The 14,373-nt window shown below is 53.4% G+C and overlaps 7 protein-coding genes across 7 annotated transcripts; 5 read left to right on the top strand and 2 right to left on the bottom strand.

Annotated features, from left to right (window-relative positions):
• Nucleotides 1–1,619: 1,619 nt before the first annotated feature.
• Nucleotides 1,620–4,097, top strand: J4E85_010533 (uncharacterized protein; the record flags this gene model as incomplete). The annotated part of the gene is made up of 6 exons (XM_051474742.1): nucleotides 1,620–1,677; nucleotides 1,737–2,112; nucleotides 2,294–2,417; nucleotides 2,521–2,688; nucleotides 2,741–3,016; nucleotides 3,063–4,097. The coding sequence occupies 6 exons, from the start codon at nucleotides 1,620–1,622 to the stop codon at nucleotides 4,095–4,097; spliced, it is 2,037 nt and encodes a 678-aa protein (XP_051321418.1).
• A 335-nt stretch (nucleotides 4,098–4,432) lies between these two features.
• J4E85_010532 (uncharacterized protein) lies at nucleotides 4,433–5,584 on the top strand (the record flags this gene model as incomplete). Its single annotated transcript, XM_051474741.1, has 1 exon — nucleotides 4,433–5,584. One exon carries the CDS (start codon nucleotides 4,433–4,435, stop codon nucleotides 5,582–5,584), a length of 1,152 nt encoding a protein of 383 aa, XP_051321417.1.
• A 721-nt stretch (nucleotides 5,585–6,305) lies between these two features.
• Nucleotides 6,306–6,800, bottom strand: J4E85_010531 (uncharacterized protein; the record flags this gene model as incomplete). The annotated part of the gene is made up of 2 exons (XM_051474740.1): nucleotides 6,306–6,541; nucleotides 6,695–6,800. The coding sequence occupies 2 exons, from the start codon at nucleotides 6,798–6,800 to the stop codon at nucleotides 6,306–6,308; spliced, it is 342 nt and encodes a 113-aa protein (XP_051321416.1).
• A 354-nt stretch (nucleotides 6,801–7,154) lies between these two features.
• On the top strand, nucleotides 7,155–7,706 carry J4E85_010530 (uncharacterized protein; the record flags this gene model as incomplete). The annotated part of the gene is made up of 1 exon (XM_051474739.1): nucleotides 7,155–7,706. The coding sequence occupies one exon, from the start codon at nucleotides 7,155–7,157 to the stop codon at nucleotides 7,704–7,706; it is 552 nt and encodes a 183-aa protein (XP_051321415.1).
• Nucleotides 7,707–8,301: 595 nt separating this feature from the next.
• On the top strand, nucleotides 8,302–8,971 carry J4E85_010529 (uncharacterized protein; the record flags this gene model as incomplete). The annotated part of the gene is made up of 2 exons (XM_051474738.1): nucleotides 8,302–8,856; nucleotides 8,879–8,971. 2 exons carry the CDS (start codon nucleotides 8,302–8,304, stop codon nucleotides 8,969–8,971), a joined length of 648 nt encoding a protein of 215 aa, XP_051321414.1.
• A 1,949-nt stretch (nucleotides 8,972–10,920) lies between these two features.
• Nucleotides 10,921–12,908, top strand: J4E85_010528 (uncharacterized protein; the record flags this gene model as incomplete). The annotated part of the gene is made up of 2 exons (XM_051474737.1): nucleotides 10,921–11,349; nucleotides 11,397–12,908. The coding sequence occupies 2 exons, from the start codon at nucleotides 10,921–10,923 to the stop codon at nucleotides 12,906–12,908; spliced, it is 1,941 nt and encodes a 646-aa protein (XP_051321413.1).
• Nucleotides 12,909–13,085: 177 nt separating this feature from the next.
• Nucleotides 13,086–14,222, bottom strand: J4E85_010527 (uncharacterized protein; the record flags this gene model as incomplete). The annotated part of the gene is made up of 2 exons (XM_051474736.1): nucleotides 13,086–13,885; nucleotides 13,973–14,222. 2 exons carry the CDS (start codon nucleotides 14,220–14,222, stop codon nucleotides 13,086–13,088), a joined length of 1,050 nt encoding a protein of 349 aa, XP_051321412.1.
• Between the last annotated feature and the right edge of the window lie 151 nt (nucleotides 14,223–14,373).

The raw sequence follows: 14,373 nt of genomic DNA, 5'->3' as shown, positions 1-14,373 counted from the left end.
GTTCGCCCATCACTACGCGGCTGCGGATGTTACTATGGTGACGGTAAAGAAGCACCAAAAGGTCCTAGGTGAGCCAGCCGAGAGGAAGATTTGAGATTTGTTTGGGCATCGTTTGCAGAAGCGCAGCTCTTATATTTCGATCGCCTAGACTCAACTTTGCATAAGTCGACTCTTGCTTTTGCAGGGAGGAACACCGCCAGACCACTGTGCCGGTTGACGTTGCAAGCCGAAGCCAGCCGGCAACGGGCGTAAGATGTTATGCTGAAAGGCAAGGTAGACGGTCCCGGCTATGGGACTCAGGAGTACAAAAAGCAGCTATGCAAGGTTGGCTGTAGCCACCCCAGGAATCGTCAAATGAGGTGCTGATGTCGAGTGCTTGTGGATCGCTAAGTGGACCGTGACCTTGTTAATAGTTGCTGAGGCTCCCTTCACCCTGTTCGATTATCATCAAGCTCCTGAAGATGTATGTCAATACGAGAGATAGTAATACTTGGGGTGGTACCAGATAAAGAACGAAGAAAGTAGTACATGACCGCGGCCAGGCACTCTCCGGTGCAGATAAAGAAGTGCTTCCACTATTGTAGTGGGCGGAGATCTTACCGATTGGATGACGTTTTCCCGTTCGTAGCCATGACTGACACGACAGAAGCGTTGCCGTAGCGTGCTCGCGCATGTCAGTAAGGAGCACGACGGGCGTATAAGTGCACGGCGACGGTTGCATCGGGTAGCAGCAGGATCGTGTATCGAGAATAGATGACGCCCCATCCAATCGCAGATCCAAGGCTCCACATTGATCACCTTGTAGGCCTTGGGATGCGCGTGTCAGCCTACTGTAGATGAAGGGCAGTCCTAGAGGCCCATCGGCCGTCCTGATGGAGAATGACGATCCAAGGAAAGCCGGCCACTCATTCCAAAGCAAGGACCAACAGCCAGGTCGATAATGAAGGTCGATACCCGACGCGTGCTTGTCATAGCGGGCAAGGCGTACAACGCGCGGGGGTCAGTACAATTCGAGTCAAGGTTGCAGGAGGCGTGCTTGGGTTGATGGCTGACCCGCAAGGCCACCATTCATAGCGGTCCAGTAGCAGTTGCGCAAGCCGCAATCATTACATTTCGATGCTTGCTGTGTAACACAAAGGGTTGACCTCGATGTGGCGATGGCGAGAGCTGCGATGCATGCTCCAGTGATGACACGGCCATGCGGGTGACATCTGCACGATTGATTGAATCAAGCACGAGTAGCGTGAACGAGCCGCGGATGGCCAGACCGGCAGCCGCGATGCTGTGTGCCCACACATGAATATTGGCGATGATATCGAGGCTGGTGATGTATTGATGGCATAGCTGAAGCAACCTGGTGCGAGCAGAGTGAACCGTGGACCTCGGGAAAGGGTGTGTCGACCGCGATGTGTTAGCGGGGCTGCTCGCTTGTTCGTAGCCGCTCGAAACGGGGAAGGCGCGATCAGGCTGTCAACAACCACCACCGCGACGCGTCTGAACCATCAACGGCTCATACAACAACGGCTGACAACTGTCTTACTGTATGCACGTTGCACTGGTAGCGTGATGCCATCGGTCGCTGGTAACCCCACATCGACTTCGCTCCAAGCCAGCTACTGATGGACGCAGCAGAAGAGCGGCCCACGCTGCAGGAGACGCTAAACTTACTGCATCAAGGTAGGTGTCGATATGCGGCAACGAGCCCGGTCAGGATCAGTGCTTACACCGGCCTGCAGCATCTAGAACAACAGCAAAGCAACGGACCGTCAAGGTCTCCAGCATAGTCGATGTCATCTGCCGTTACGCCTCGGAGGATGGCCTTGACCAGGATGCTCTGCGAGACATAGTGCAGCTCGCGTCGGTGAAGACCCTGCTAGACCAAACCACCATCACGACTTTGATCAAAAACTTGTACCCGTCTCAAAAGGTTCCAGGCGATGTTGTTGTTACCATTGTTGGTGCGCTTGGGCAGGGTAAGGGCAAGCCTTCACCCGGTACACAAGACAGTCTTGTGAAATGGCTCATCGCAATCCATGAGGTCGTGGAGGATTTGAGCGTCTTGTCCCGACTATATGGTGTGCTGTTTGGCATGCTCGACATGATCAGTATCAGGTGTGTTACTTCGGCCTGTCACCAAGAATATAAGTGCTAAATTTAGCAGGACATCTTTGTGCCATCTGCTGTCCTTGATCACCCGCAGGAAACACGTCAAACCATTCCGGATTCAACAGCTGTATGTACAGGGCTTTCAGCATCAATACGATGTAGATACCGATAACTGATCTTACTCCAGGCTAGAGCTGTCTCGCGGCCTCGGCAACGAGCCTGCGCTCCAAGGTCTCCTCCGTGTCTACAAGGATTACTATCCCGATATAATACTCGGAAGCACTTCCACAAGCCGAAAGTCGTTCGCTCCGGTGAGTATCCGTCTCTCGTACCACCACAAATGCAACCTCAGATCCCCCACGCTACTTCCCCGCGTCTCGTTGTCACACTGCTGGATGCACGCTAACTTGATAGCGACCTGATGCCGAATGGCAAGCCAGGATCGTTGCCATCCAAGAAGCTAGTGTGACGGAAGACGACTCGAATGTAGACGGGCAGAACGGTTTCAAGGTGCTACGAAGAAGGCTCAGAGGCAGCAAAGGATCGGCGATTCCGGACGTGCATACCTACCATGCGACCGAGGTGGGCAAATATCGCTGTTCATCATCTCGGAGGTGCTAACAGTGTGTGACAGAGCTCAGCAACCCTTGAGGGTATCGATAGTGTGGACGATTTTGTGGAAAGGCTCGATAGAATAGAGCCGCCGGGCCAGCTGATAGCGCTCCTCGTTGACCCGTTGCTCCAGAAGTACGTTGATCTTAAGCCATCACCAATAACAGCAGGTCGATTAGGGAATTGGCTTGCCACGTGCCTAGAAGAGCAGTTCGAGGAGCACCGGCGAGGCACTGGAAACGAGCAGTACCTATCTGAGATTCTCGATGGGCTTTTGAGGTACGCTCAGTACATGAAGGTAAGTGCATTAGCAGGTTCACGTGCAGCTGGCTAATTGATCAAAGTCACTACATCCCACGGTACTGGCGTTTCTTCGCGAGTACCTACCGATATGGGACGGTCAGCACGACCTTGACTCTTTATTGGGACTCGTCTCCTATGTTCCGATTGAAGTGTTCGAAGACGCCCATACGACCTATCTATCTTCTGTCGAACGAGCTCTAGCACCCCATGGCATCACCGCATATGCGAAGCTCGTCGACTTCTACACGGATTTACTGCAGCACCAAATGACACAAACAGCATCTGGACCTGCCGACCAAAGAGATACTCAACAGGAAGTCCTAAGCGACCTAATCGAGCATGTAGCCACCTTGTTCACTTCGGCCCTCGTCTCCATCCCCCCAGGTTCCAGCACGACCCTCACATCATCCATCCTCTCGTTCTACGAACTCCTCAGCACCTCCTCGAAACCACACATCATCCCAATACATCTGCCACCGATGCATCTCGTCTACCTCCTCTCCCAGGACGCTTCCCCAACAACACTTGCCCGCATCTGCGGCATCATCGGCTCCTACAAGCTAGCTTTCGATGCGCATCCCAAGCCGGTCAAAACATACTACCCCGCGGAAGTTACCGATGCATTCAATTGGTGTCTGCGCGACATGTACAATCTCGTGTGGGTGTCTCGTGGCCTTCTCGTTCAAGATAAGAAGAGCAAGGGGTTGTATTGCGATACGATACTGCGGGGTACACTTAACGAGTATCTACGGAGAGTCGATCGTGGATACACTATTGGGGCTGCTTTTACGTTGTCGTATAATGCGTGGTTGGCTTCGCTGTCTGCTGCGGCGTGGCGCGCGGTCGAGAAGAGGGAGGTTGGGAAAGCGGGTGAGCAGAATGTCACACGGTATCACGACGGGCTTGTTACAGAGAAGAGTCTGGAGGTACTCAAGAGTAAAGGTGGTGTGGATGTGGATTGGGAGGGTGCAAACGGGTACAAGGTCATGGTGCTGCAATGGCTCACTGAGAGGGGCTTGGGTGGGATTAGGGATCTGATGTTCGCTACCGTCATCAACTTGAAGGGTACTGCCTAATACACCAAACATATAGACCCAAGAGGTTAAAGGGGTTGTAAGTATTAGCCTAGTACTCGGTCTGATGTCCATGGTGCCTCAATGTCCAAACTCGGAACACCACGACACGCGTAGCGCCAACAAAATTTTGAACATACCCCAAGCATATCCTGAACCCCTTGTAATCGTGGTTCTGCTTATTTCGGCCAATTGTTGTCGCGCATGCGACTTCGTTTTTCTCGATCGACCGCTATTATTTTAGCAACACCACCGTCTTTCATTTCAACGCATCTCATCCGCATCAGCACTTCAACACTCGCGATACTTGGTTTGATTACCTTTGAGAACGAGCCCAAATGGACGAACACAACACAGCTCAGAAACCACGCAAACGAAAAGCCTCCAACCCCGATCCAGCGCCGCCGCGCACGCACCACGTGATCGAACACTACGCGCCATTGCCCTACAAGAAATCCTACGGTCTCATGGGACGATGCAGAAACTGTTTCGAAAAGGAGAATCTCATCCTATGCAGCGGCTGCAATGTTATGTTTTACTGCAGCTCCGATCATCAAGCCCTCGACAAGGCAGAACACCAGACATTGTGCGACAGAATCCAAAAACTTCACATACTCATTCGTAATTCCGAAGCTGCGCTGAAACGGGATTCGGAAGATGCGGGTACGCCTAAAGACCCGTTTAGGACTGCGGGTGGCAGGTTTTGGGAGTATGAAGCGACGAGGGAGTATTTGTACCGGAGGAGGGATCTGCTGTATGAGCTTTATAGTGTGAATACCACAGCAGCGGTCCAGCAAGCATTAGACGAAGCATTTGCCCTGTTACGACTGGATTCTGCGGATCATCTACAAATGCGTTGCCTCGTACCCTGGCTGCTCCTCCGCCTAAAACGCGACCAAGACTGTTATGACTTCTGCAAATGGTGGGTTGTCAAAGGGAACGACGAAGAACACGACTGGACATCCGAACATCTACCTCTTATCGGCGAAGACGCGTTCGAATCGGCTGAAGTCTTCGAGCGACTCAGAGAACCCGGATCCACGGCTCCTGCATCCGAGTCGTTCACGTTCCTCCTCGCCACCTTACTAGTCAAACTCCGCATGGTCTACGAGATGAAATTCCTAAATCACGGTAAAACCTCCACCGAGGTGAAAGATAGCAAAAGCACCATCATCCTCTCCATCATCGACAGCCGCAAGAAAGAAGAATGGATACCGCTTATCCAGTCGGTGGAAGACCAGGTCAGAACGCTATATCGCGCTGTTGCGGGAGCGAACAAACACTTTTGGCCTGCGTTCCTCAATCGAGCTGATGATGGCCTGGGGGATACACCGCCGGAGGTGGCTGGTGTGGGCGATGAAGCGGAGATGAAGATTAAGTTGAGGGAGTGTATGAATGCTTGGTTGGAGAGTCTGGGGGCTGAGGGGTTGGTTTCGGATATGGAAATGGGTATGGATCATGAGCCATGGTGGTGCTCTAATAGGGAATAGAGCCCGGCTTCCTGTGTATAACTCCTTATGACTAACTCAATGCCAAAGTGTCCGGAGTCTACTATAGCGGTACTTGAGCCACGTCACGTCACGTCACGTCACGTCACGTCACATCGCAGAGCATGCGTACACGTACAGACAAGTCGTCCGATCTCGGCGTCGAGCATAGCCGCCCATGTATCATGCAGTTGGAATGTGACATATGCTGGCAGACATGCATGATGCATATACGAAGCATGTCACAGCGCATACTGCGACGTTCACGTGAGGTGCTGGCCAGGGTCGAGATGTGTTTGCTGGATGTGACGTGCTGTGTGCATGTTCTTGGAGGGGTTACTCGAGATATATGCGATGCGTTCGCGGGGCGTAGAGAGAATGAGGTGGTGGTTTGGTATTAACATTACTGAGGTTATTGTACGTCTATAGTCGTGAGGGAATAGGTATGTAGGTATGCCTGAATTGGCGAATGGAACTCCTTCCTGCGCCTTGCCTTATGCATGTGTTTGGGACTGTTGTGTGTCTGGAGGCCGGACTGTCGTCTCAAGGTAGGCGGTAGAAGACTGACCCCGTCGGGGCGCAACAAGCCGAAGACTTCATGCCCTCTCTAGACCGTCTGGTCACCAGGTTTATTCCAGTCGAAGCATTCCCCTGATATCCTAACATTCCGCACCAGACCCCATCATCTCCAGCGTATCCTTTCTAATCCATTTCGTGCGTATCCCTATAACTCCATCATCCCCCGCCCATTGTTCATAGCACCCGCACCCGCACCCAGCGGCCCATTCGGCGTGACTCCTGTATCGATACCCCCGGTTTTAGGCACCGAGTTACTCGAAAGCGAATCGTGGTTGCCGGATAGGTAGTAGAACATGCGGTTTGCGATGATCGTTAAATGCTCGGGAAGGTACAGCGATGCAGCGATTATGAGGAGGGAGAGGAGGAGGAAGAGTACGGAGTCTGTAGAGATAGTTCATTAGTAACTGTTGCAAGTGGGACGAAGGTCGGTGTAGGGAGGAGAGGAGAGCGACGTGCAAAGGGGCGGTGGCTCGTCTCCAAGAATCGAGTTGAGAATGCGATTTGAGGCTGTAGGATAGGGTATTTGGGACGTACTGAAGATGAACTTCTCAGTCGACGTCAACATGTACAGCGAGAACGTGACTTCATATTGATAGCGCTTGCGCTGGAACCAGCGGAGGAGGGCGGATGGGTACAGCATTGCGGCGATGAGGAGCGTGGATGCGCTGGCTAGGAGGAGGATGGCGGATAGCGTCGTCGTGTCAATCATAGACCTTTTCGGTATGTGTCGTCGTGTTTGCGCGTGTGAAAAGGCGTGTATAGAGGCGCAAATGTCAGGAGCGGTAGATGACGGGGGAGATGAAGGGTTCAGGGACGCGGATTCGGAGCAGGGATGGTGCGATTGCCTGATTAAGATCGGGAGCGGGTGGTCTAGCGCGTGGGCTGCATGGCATCATCAACGAACACGCGTGCGAGAAGTTTCTACACAGTACCGGCAGTACCAATGCTATCGCGATGCTTCCGCCGTACTATCCTCTCTAACACACACCCAACAATGCGCGTCCTCCCCGCCCTCCGCTTCCGCCCCAATGTCCCACGCCTCCAAACCGCTTCCCTCTCCACCTCTCCCTCCCTCCTCAATGGCAAATCACTCCCGCCCCGCACCCCCCTCCTCGACGCCGACCTAATCGAAAACTTCCTCAAAGGCTCCGGTCCCGGCGGCCAGAAAATCAACAAAACCTCCTCCGCCGTCCAGCTCAAACATATACCTACTGGTATCGTAGTCAAGTACCAGGATACGCGGTCAAGAGAGATAAATCGGAAGATGGCGAGGCGGATTCTGCAGGAAAGGATTGAGGAGATGGAGTTGGGGGAGGGGGCGCGGACGAAGGTCAAGGCGAGGGAGAAGGCGAAGAAGAAGGCGAGTAGTGGGAAGAAAGCTAGGCGGAAGTATAGGGCGTTGGCGGAGGGTAAGGAGGGCGAGGGTGAGGGCGCTGTCGAAGAACGCGATGCGGAGGTCCCGGATGGTGTAGAAGATGAGGGAAAGCTCCATGGTTTGGAGAGGAACGTAGAAGCCGATGATACGACCAGGACGCGGGGTGGTTGATGATCCCCACGGTCTACGACTTCTTTACACACTTCGCGAAGAGCATGTCGCCATGCTGCGAGTCCCAATGATGGCAAGCATATTGGTATGGAGAGGGAAAGATCCAAGCACGCTCTACATGGCCAGCCGCCGAGTCGGCCTAGATATGTCGCGATCAGACTACACGTGATAGCCGTAGGCCTTCATAACAGCGTCGCTTGCGACCGGAGGAGGGGAGAGATAGGCCACAAGAGTACCGTGAATGCATGTCCGCTGCGGACTGGCAATATTTGCGGTCTGCGCGATATCTCATGTATATGACGGGATGGTGGTTGGAGCTGTCATCATGCTCAGGGCGGCGAAGCGAACAGCGAAGTGAAAAACAGTCCCAATGACAACGACAGCCTTTCACTTTCGAATCAATGGAAAATTCTGCGAATGGAGTAGCGCAAGGGCCTCGACGCTTTCTCGACTACTTCTTCGGCTTGATTTCGTCTTTCTTATTGTCGCACATAACCTTCCTCTGGTTCAGCTTCATCCTTTGAATACGAGTTACGACTACCTCGGGCCTTGACTCGACATCTTCGACACCAGCTTCTTCAATTCATATCTCGACATGAGGTCGCTCAGCAATGTTGCGTCACGCCGCTTCGCCGGTGCCGCAACGATCCGAAAGTTCTCAAGCGCTTCCAATGCGCGTCTGACAAGGCCTGGCTGGAAAGTCAACATCGACACCCACGGTGGAGGCCCTCGGTATCGCAACTTCAGCACATCCAACAAAGCACTTGAAGGTTTCGCATACAACCCGTTCACCAAGACACTTCCGTTCAGAAAGCCACTTCCGTTCCTCAGCCCGAAGTGCCTCGGAATCAAAGACGCAGACTTCGCATGGTTCGTGGCCCTCAACGTCGCCGTCCGTACCCATAGGAACAGAGTCTACCTGTCACATCCCGACTGCACCCCGCGTCTCGTTTTGCACGACTACCAACACACCCTGCGTGTCGTCGCCGACGCCGAGTGGATTCTGCGAAAAGAACAGAGGACGCATCAATGGGCTCGGGACATTGATTCCACACTTCTGTGGGTATTATGCATGACGCACGACATCACCCACGACATGAGTGACGCATGGTATCTCTCCCCAGACGAGAAGCGGAATCAATGGCAAATCGTACGCGAGTTCACGAGGGCAGCGGGATGCCCGCCCAACATCATTTGGCAGGCGTCTTGTCTCGCTGCACGCCTCTCGGGTGCTATTCAGCTTGATGAGCAAGGGCTCACCGTGACCAACTTCTCTCACGAGCAGCCCATCCACCGCGTCTTACGTGATGCATATCACCTCCAACGACTGGGCGCTGTGGGCGTGGCTCGATATTTCTATTTCCATGGTATGGATGAAGGATACAGGGAGCCTGGGGTTGGTTTTGATGTCAGTTGTCTGCGGCATATGCACGGCGGGCAGTACGTCGAGCGGTTCACGACAGAGACCGGGGCGGAAATGGCACAGCAGCGGTATATGTGGACGACAACGAAGTTTCTGAATGGGTGGGATGCTGAGAATGATGTGGGCTCTGTTGTGACGGGGCGAGGATTCAGGTAGTGCTGGATATGTGGTGGTTCTAGTAGTATACACGGGGATGCTTGGATTACTTCTCCTTTAGAGGAGCAAGATAGTCCTGACTTTCCGAGGCAATGAATCTCTTCTCCTGACTCTTCTACTGTTTAGTCCTCTTCTTGCGCGTGAACAACCTTGCAATCTGACTCCACAATCCCACCCTCTCTTCCCTCTTCACGCCCTTCTCCCCCCTCCACATCCTCCTCTCTCTCCACCTTGTCAAACGTCCCCTTCGACATCGCTCCATGCGCCTTTAACGACCTAACGACCTCCTCTTTCCTCTCTGGCACCCTACAAGGCCCCCTCTCTATAAGATTCAGAATCGGGATGCCAACCCACCTCCCCTCATCAGCCACCTGCCTCAGCTCCTCCAGACGATATGTTACCAGCTCGACATCGCCAGCCGCCGCCGCTAACCCCGCTACATCGCCTTCAAATCCGTAATCCCAATCTCTCGTCTGCGGGAAGTGTTCTACGAAGGTTTTGAAGGTGAGCTGGCCGTACCCGACGGCGATGTCGTGCGCTACAGCAGGGACAATCCCATCACCCAAGGCCCGCTCTCCAACACCAAAGCCAAACCCAACATCACTATCATCTGTATAGAAACCTAAACCTATCCTCTAAACCGCATAGCCAAGCCCATACTAACCCATCGCAATGTTGTCAAAGCCATGCAAGGTCCGTATTCCTCGCATGCCGCATCTCCCTTACTCAGATCTCTTACTGCCAAACATAGCCAAAAATAGCATGCCGCAGGGCCGCCCAGCGTCGCTTCCAGCCGTTAGGGCCGCAACGGTAACCCACAAAGAGCTTACTGCTACCCCACCGCAATAACACGAAAGTCATGCTTTGGAAGGCCTGATGGCGCGGTGTTGCCGGAAATACGGGAGGTGTTGGTCGATTAGTATGTGTTTTGGGGGCGAGGGATGGAGATGCGCGAGGGTGGTGACAGGGGACACAGACGTCATTTCCTTATGCGGTCTGACCGGAGGTTTTGGGGATGGGATACCCCTTCCAACGCGACCGAGGCGACCGTCTTGTTCTTTACTGCGCAATCCCATTAACTTTCCCATTGTTACAGTTTTCCGCAATGCAACCCTACGCTGCACACAGCTCTCGTACGAAATTCGAGGACCCGTTGAGCGGCGAAATTGCTTTTCGTCACGAGCGCCCGCCGTTTAGGCCTCTGCGTAGTAAGCTCGTATTAGGACCGACGCGGGCACACTGTCCTAAGATCGACACCAGGGTACACTGTCGAGTGGATTCTAATGCGAAGATGAGTTTTCGTTCGTGTTGAGTGGAGCAATCATTCAATGGAAGGTCGTGTCGAGGCCGTGCGGCTGCTGCAGGTACGGGAGGATGTGCAGCGAAGGAGGCAAATGTTCTCGTATTGGTTGTGGTCTTAAGAGGTGATTTGCCCTTGTGTATAGGGCCTCACTTTACTTACTCTACAGGCCTTGGTCTTGGTCTTGGTCTTTGCTTTTCCGCTCGTTTATTAGGGTAAGCTTACCTTGTCGGTCCGATCGTTTGGTCCTTCTGATTCCGGTCGTACGGGGTATACTACGCTCTTTCCTGGTTAACTTTAACGACTGAACTTGAATTGTCTTCTTCAACGTCGCCATGAAATTTCTCGTTTCTCTTACGGCAGGTCTGCTGTCCATTGGTGTAGCATCCGCCTCGCCAGCTGCGCCGCTGAATAAGAGAGCTGCTTCCACCGACGGAAGCTGCGGAGGAGCAAAGGGATTCACTTGCAAGGGTTCTTCGTACGGCGACTGCTGCTCTCAGTATGGATGGTGCGGAAAATCCGCGGATCATTGCGGAGCTACCTGCAACTCAGCATTCGGCACATGCACTGGCAGCACGACATCAAAAGTAACTCCAGTAACGGTCAAGACTTCGTCGACACAGGCTCCACCGCCGGCGTCGACACCGACTAAGAAGGTCTCACCAGATGCGACATGTGGTGGCACAAAGGGTTACACATGTCTGGGTTTCGCTGAAGGCAACTGCTGCAGCGCGAGTGGATGGTGCGGCTCGACATCGGCATACGTGAGTACTCGCATACGCTTTGAATGACTACATACTGATTTTGGCAGTGTGGAACTGGATGCCAGGCAGGCTTCGGAAACTGCGGCAGCAACACCGGATCAGGATCTACCACCAGCAAGATTTCTTCAGCGGCACCATCGTCAACCCCATCTGGAACTGCTCTCCAATGCTTGAACGGAAAGGATGTGCCGTACAAGATGACCTCGGATGCTGAGTACTCTGAACTCTCGGAACCCTACAACCTGCGCGTTCCTTTCAAGCCAGCCGTCATTGTTCTTCCCACCACCAACCAGCACGTTCAAGATGCCGTAGTGTGCGCTGCTCAAGCTGGTCTCAAGGTTCAGGCCAAGTCCGGCGGTCACTCTTACGCAAGCTTCAGCTCCGGTGGCAAGGACGGCGCTATGCAGATCAACCTCCAGTCCTTCCAGACCATCCAACTCGACAAAAACTCTGGTATTGCGACAGTCGGAGGAGGTGTCCGCCTGGGCAATCTAGGCGACGGTATCTACACCCAAGGCAATGCTGCCGTAGCCCAGGGTACCTGCCCAGGTGTCGGTATCGGAGGCCACTACACACACGGAGGCTACGGCCACACTTCTCGCCACTGGGGATTAGCCATGGACCAAGTCGTTGGAGCCGACGTCGTCCTCGCCGATGGATCTCTCATCAAGGCCTCATCCACAGAGTCCCCCGACATCTTCTGGGCCATCAAGGGCGCAGCGGAGTCCTTCGGCGTCGTCACAAAGTTCTACCTCCAGACCCACGCCGCACCCGCCAGCATCACATACTTCGAGTTCGGCTTCACCGGCATCCACGACTCCAAGAGCGTCTGGACAAACACCTTCATGCACATCCAGGACGTCGCAAAGAACGCCTCCGTCGTCGACAACCGCGTCTCCTTCGGCGTCTACCTCGACAACTACGGCGGCTACAGCCTCAGCGGCGCCTTCTTCGGCAGCGTCTCAGACTTCAACACACAAGTCAAGCCCGAGCTGCTCCGCAGCCTGCCCAACCCCACCGCCACAGTCCAGTCCATGGCCTGGTACGACTACATGGTCAAAGTATCCGGCAAGACCAGCATCAAAGAGCCTTTAACCGGGTACGACGAGCACGAGGACTTCTTCGCCAAGTCCGTCACCGTCCCTGAATCTACCGGTCTTACTTCCAACGCTCTGGATGCGCTGTACGATTACCTACAGACAGCCGACGGGACGGAATACTACATCATCATCAACCTCTACGGCGGCCCTGGCTCCGCTATCAACAGCAAAGATACTGAATTTGCTGCCTACAGCGATAGGGATAGTCTGTGGGTGCTGCAGAACTATGGCTATGGGGGTGATTCCATGGAGTTTATTAATGGGATTAATAGTGCTATTATCGATGCGCAGCCGCAGACGTCGTTTGGCGCGTATCTCAACTATGTTGATCCTAGTTATGATGCTGCGACGGCGCATAAGCTGTATTATGGCGATGCCGTGTACAATAGGTTGGCTGCGCTGAAGCAAAAGGTTGATCCGAAGAGTGTGTTCTGGAATCCTCAGGCTATTGGTGCGTAGGAGTGGGTGGTTGATGGATGGGATAATGGGTGTTTGGGCGTTTTTGCATGGGAAGAGCTCCTCGTGTATGTTGGGTTATGTATACGTTTATGGTTGGTTTTAGTAATGGAACTATTGCAACATTTCAAAGCACGTCCATTTTCCCCTACATGGATATCTACAAATGGCATTGCCGCATCAATCCTCCGTCTTGACCACAGGCTCATCTGCTTTGACTGAATGGTCGTGAAGTTCATGGACGGTGTTAGCTTCCATCTCATATCTCAAAGGCAACACCTCAGGCACAATCGCAGGCTTGTCTTCCAGCTCCCCTCCCAATTGCTCCAACCCCTTCCCATGCGGCTGACCCATCTCCAGTATATGATTCGACGGCGCTTCGTACACATCCCCGTTAGCATCATGGCCATCTCTGTCGGGCTCATACTGTGCAGTTTCGGTAGCTGGTAATTGGTGTGACACTCTTCTCCTCTTCCTTTGAAGGCGGCGAAAGAGTAGCCAGCCAGCTGCTATCCCGAGGGCAAGTGTGGCAGGTATAGCTATGCCGAGACCGATTTTGTGGCCGAGTTGGAGGTCGTTGTGCATGTGCTGGTGGACATTTTGGTCGTGAGGGTTCGATGGATCTGCGATGGTGCTTGTTGGAGTGTTTGCGGTAGGTCCTGTTGGTGTGCTCGCTGAACCTGTACCCGATTCCGTACCCGGCGTACCGGATACTCTTGAGGCTGATGTTGAAGCTGATGCTGAAGCTACAGTTGACATTCCTTCTGGTGTCCAAAACGACCGCGTCGACGTAGTAGTCGAACCCACCGCCTCAGACTCCGCACCACTCCCCGCAATAAAACCATCCACAATATTAAAATACTGACTAGTATCCGAATCCCCATCGACCGAAAAAACACTAAGAAAGAACAGCGTCGACTCCTCCAGCCTCGCATTCGTCTTGACATTCCACAGGTAACTCGTTCTATTCACGATACTCGCTGGTGTTCACATGTTAGCTTTTCTTTTGTTAAATAAGCTTGGAAGCCACGGAACAGAGCGGCCCTTCATACGCATGATGAACTTACGCATGATGAACTCGCCGTCGCCGGTCTGGTCCTGGCCGAGTGTTTTGACTTGGTGCAAGACTAGGTCGTAGGGCCCTGTTTCGTCGCCGGGATACCATTGGATGTTTATGGTGTAGTCTTGCTTGTAGGTAGGGGGGTTGCTTAGGCCGCCGTCTGTGCCGTGGGTTGGGGGGTTGATGAATTGGATGCCGAGACTGGATACAAGTGGGGATAGTATGGCTAGCAAGGCGTATGCTGTTAGCATAGTCATGACGAACTGGACTTTCTCCAGAGAGTAGACAATTGCGAGACTAATGATTGCGTAGCAGCAATCGAGTGGAACGAGTGATGGTAAACAGCGAGTGACAAGGAATACACGCTGAAAAAGACTTGAAGCTGGCAACCGGGCGAAGCAATCGCAT

This window comes from Alternaria conjuncta, assembly GCF_024043145.1.
Source record: "Alternaria conjuncta strain BMP 0040 chromosome Unknown scaffold_24, whole genome shotgun sequence".
In the NCBI taxonomy this organism is placed as follows: Eukaryota; Fungi; Ascomycota; class Dothideomycetes; order Pleosporales; family Pleosporaceae; genus Alternaria; species Alternaria conjuncta.
The sequence above is the reverse complement of the archived record's forward strand: the minus strand, read 5'-3'. Positions and strand labels throughout refer to the sequence as shown.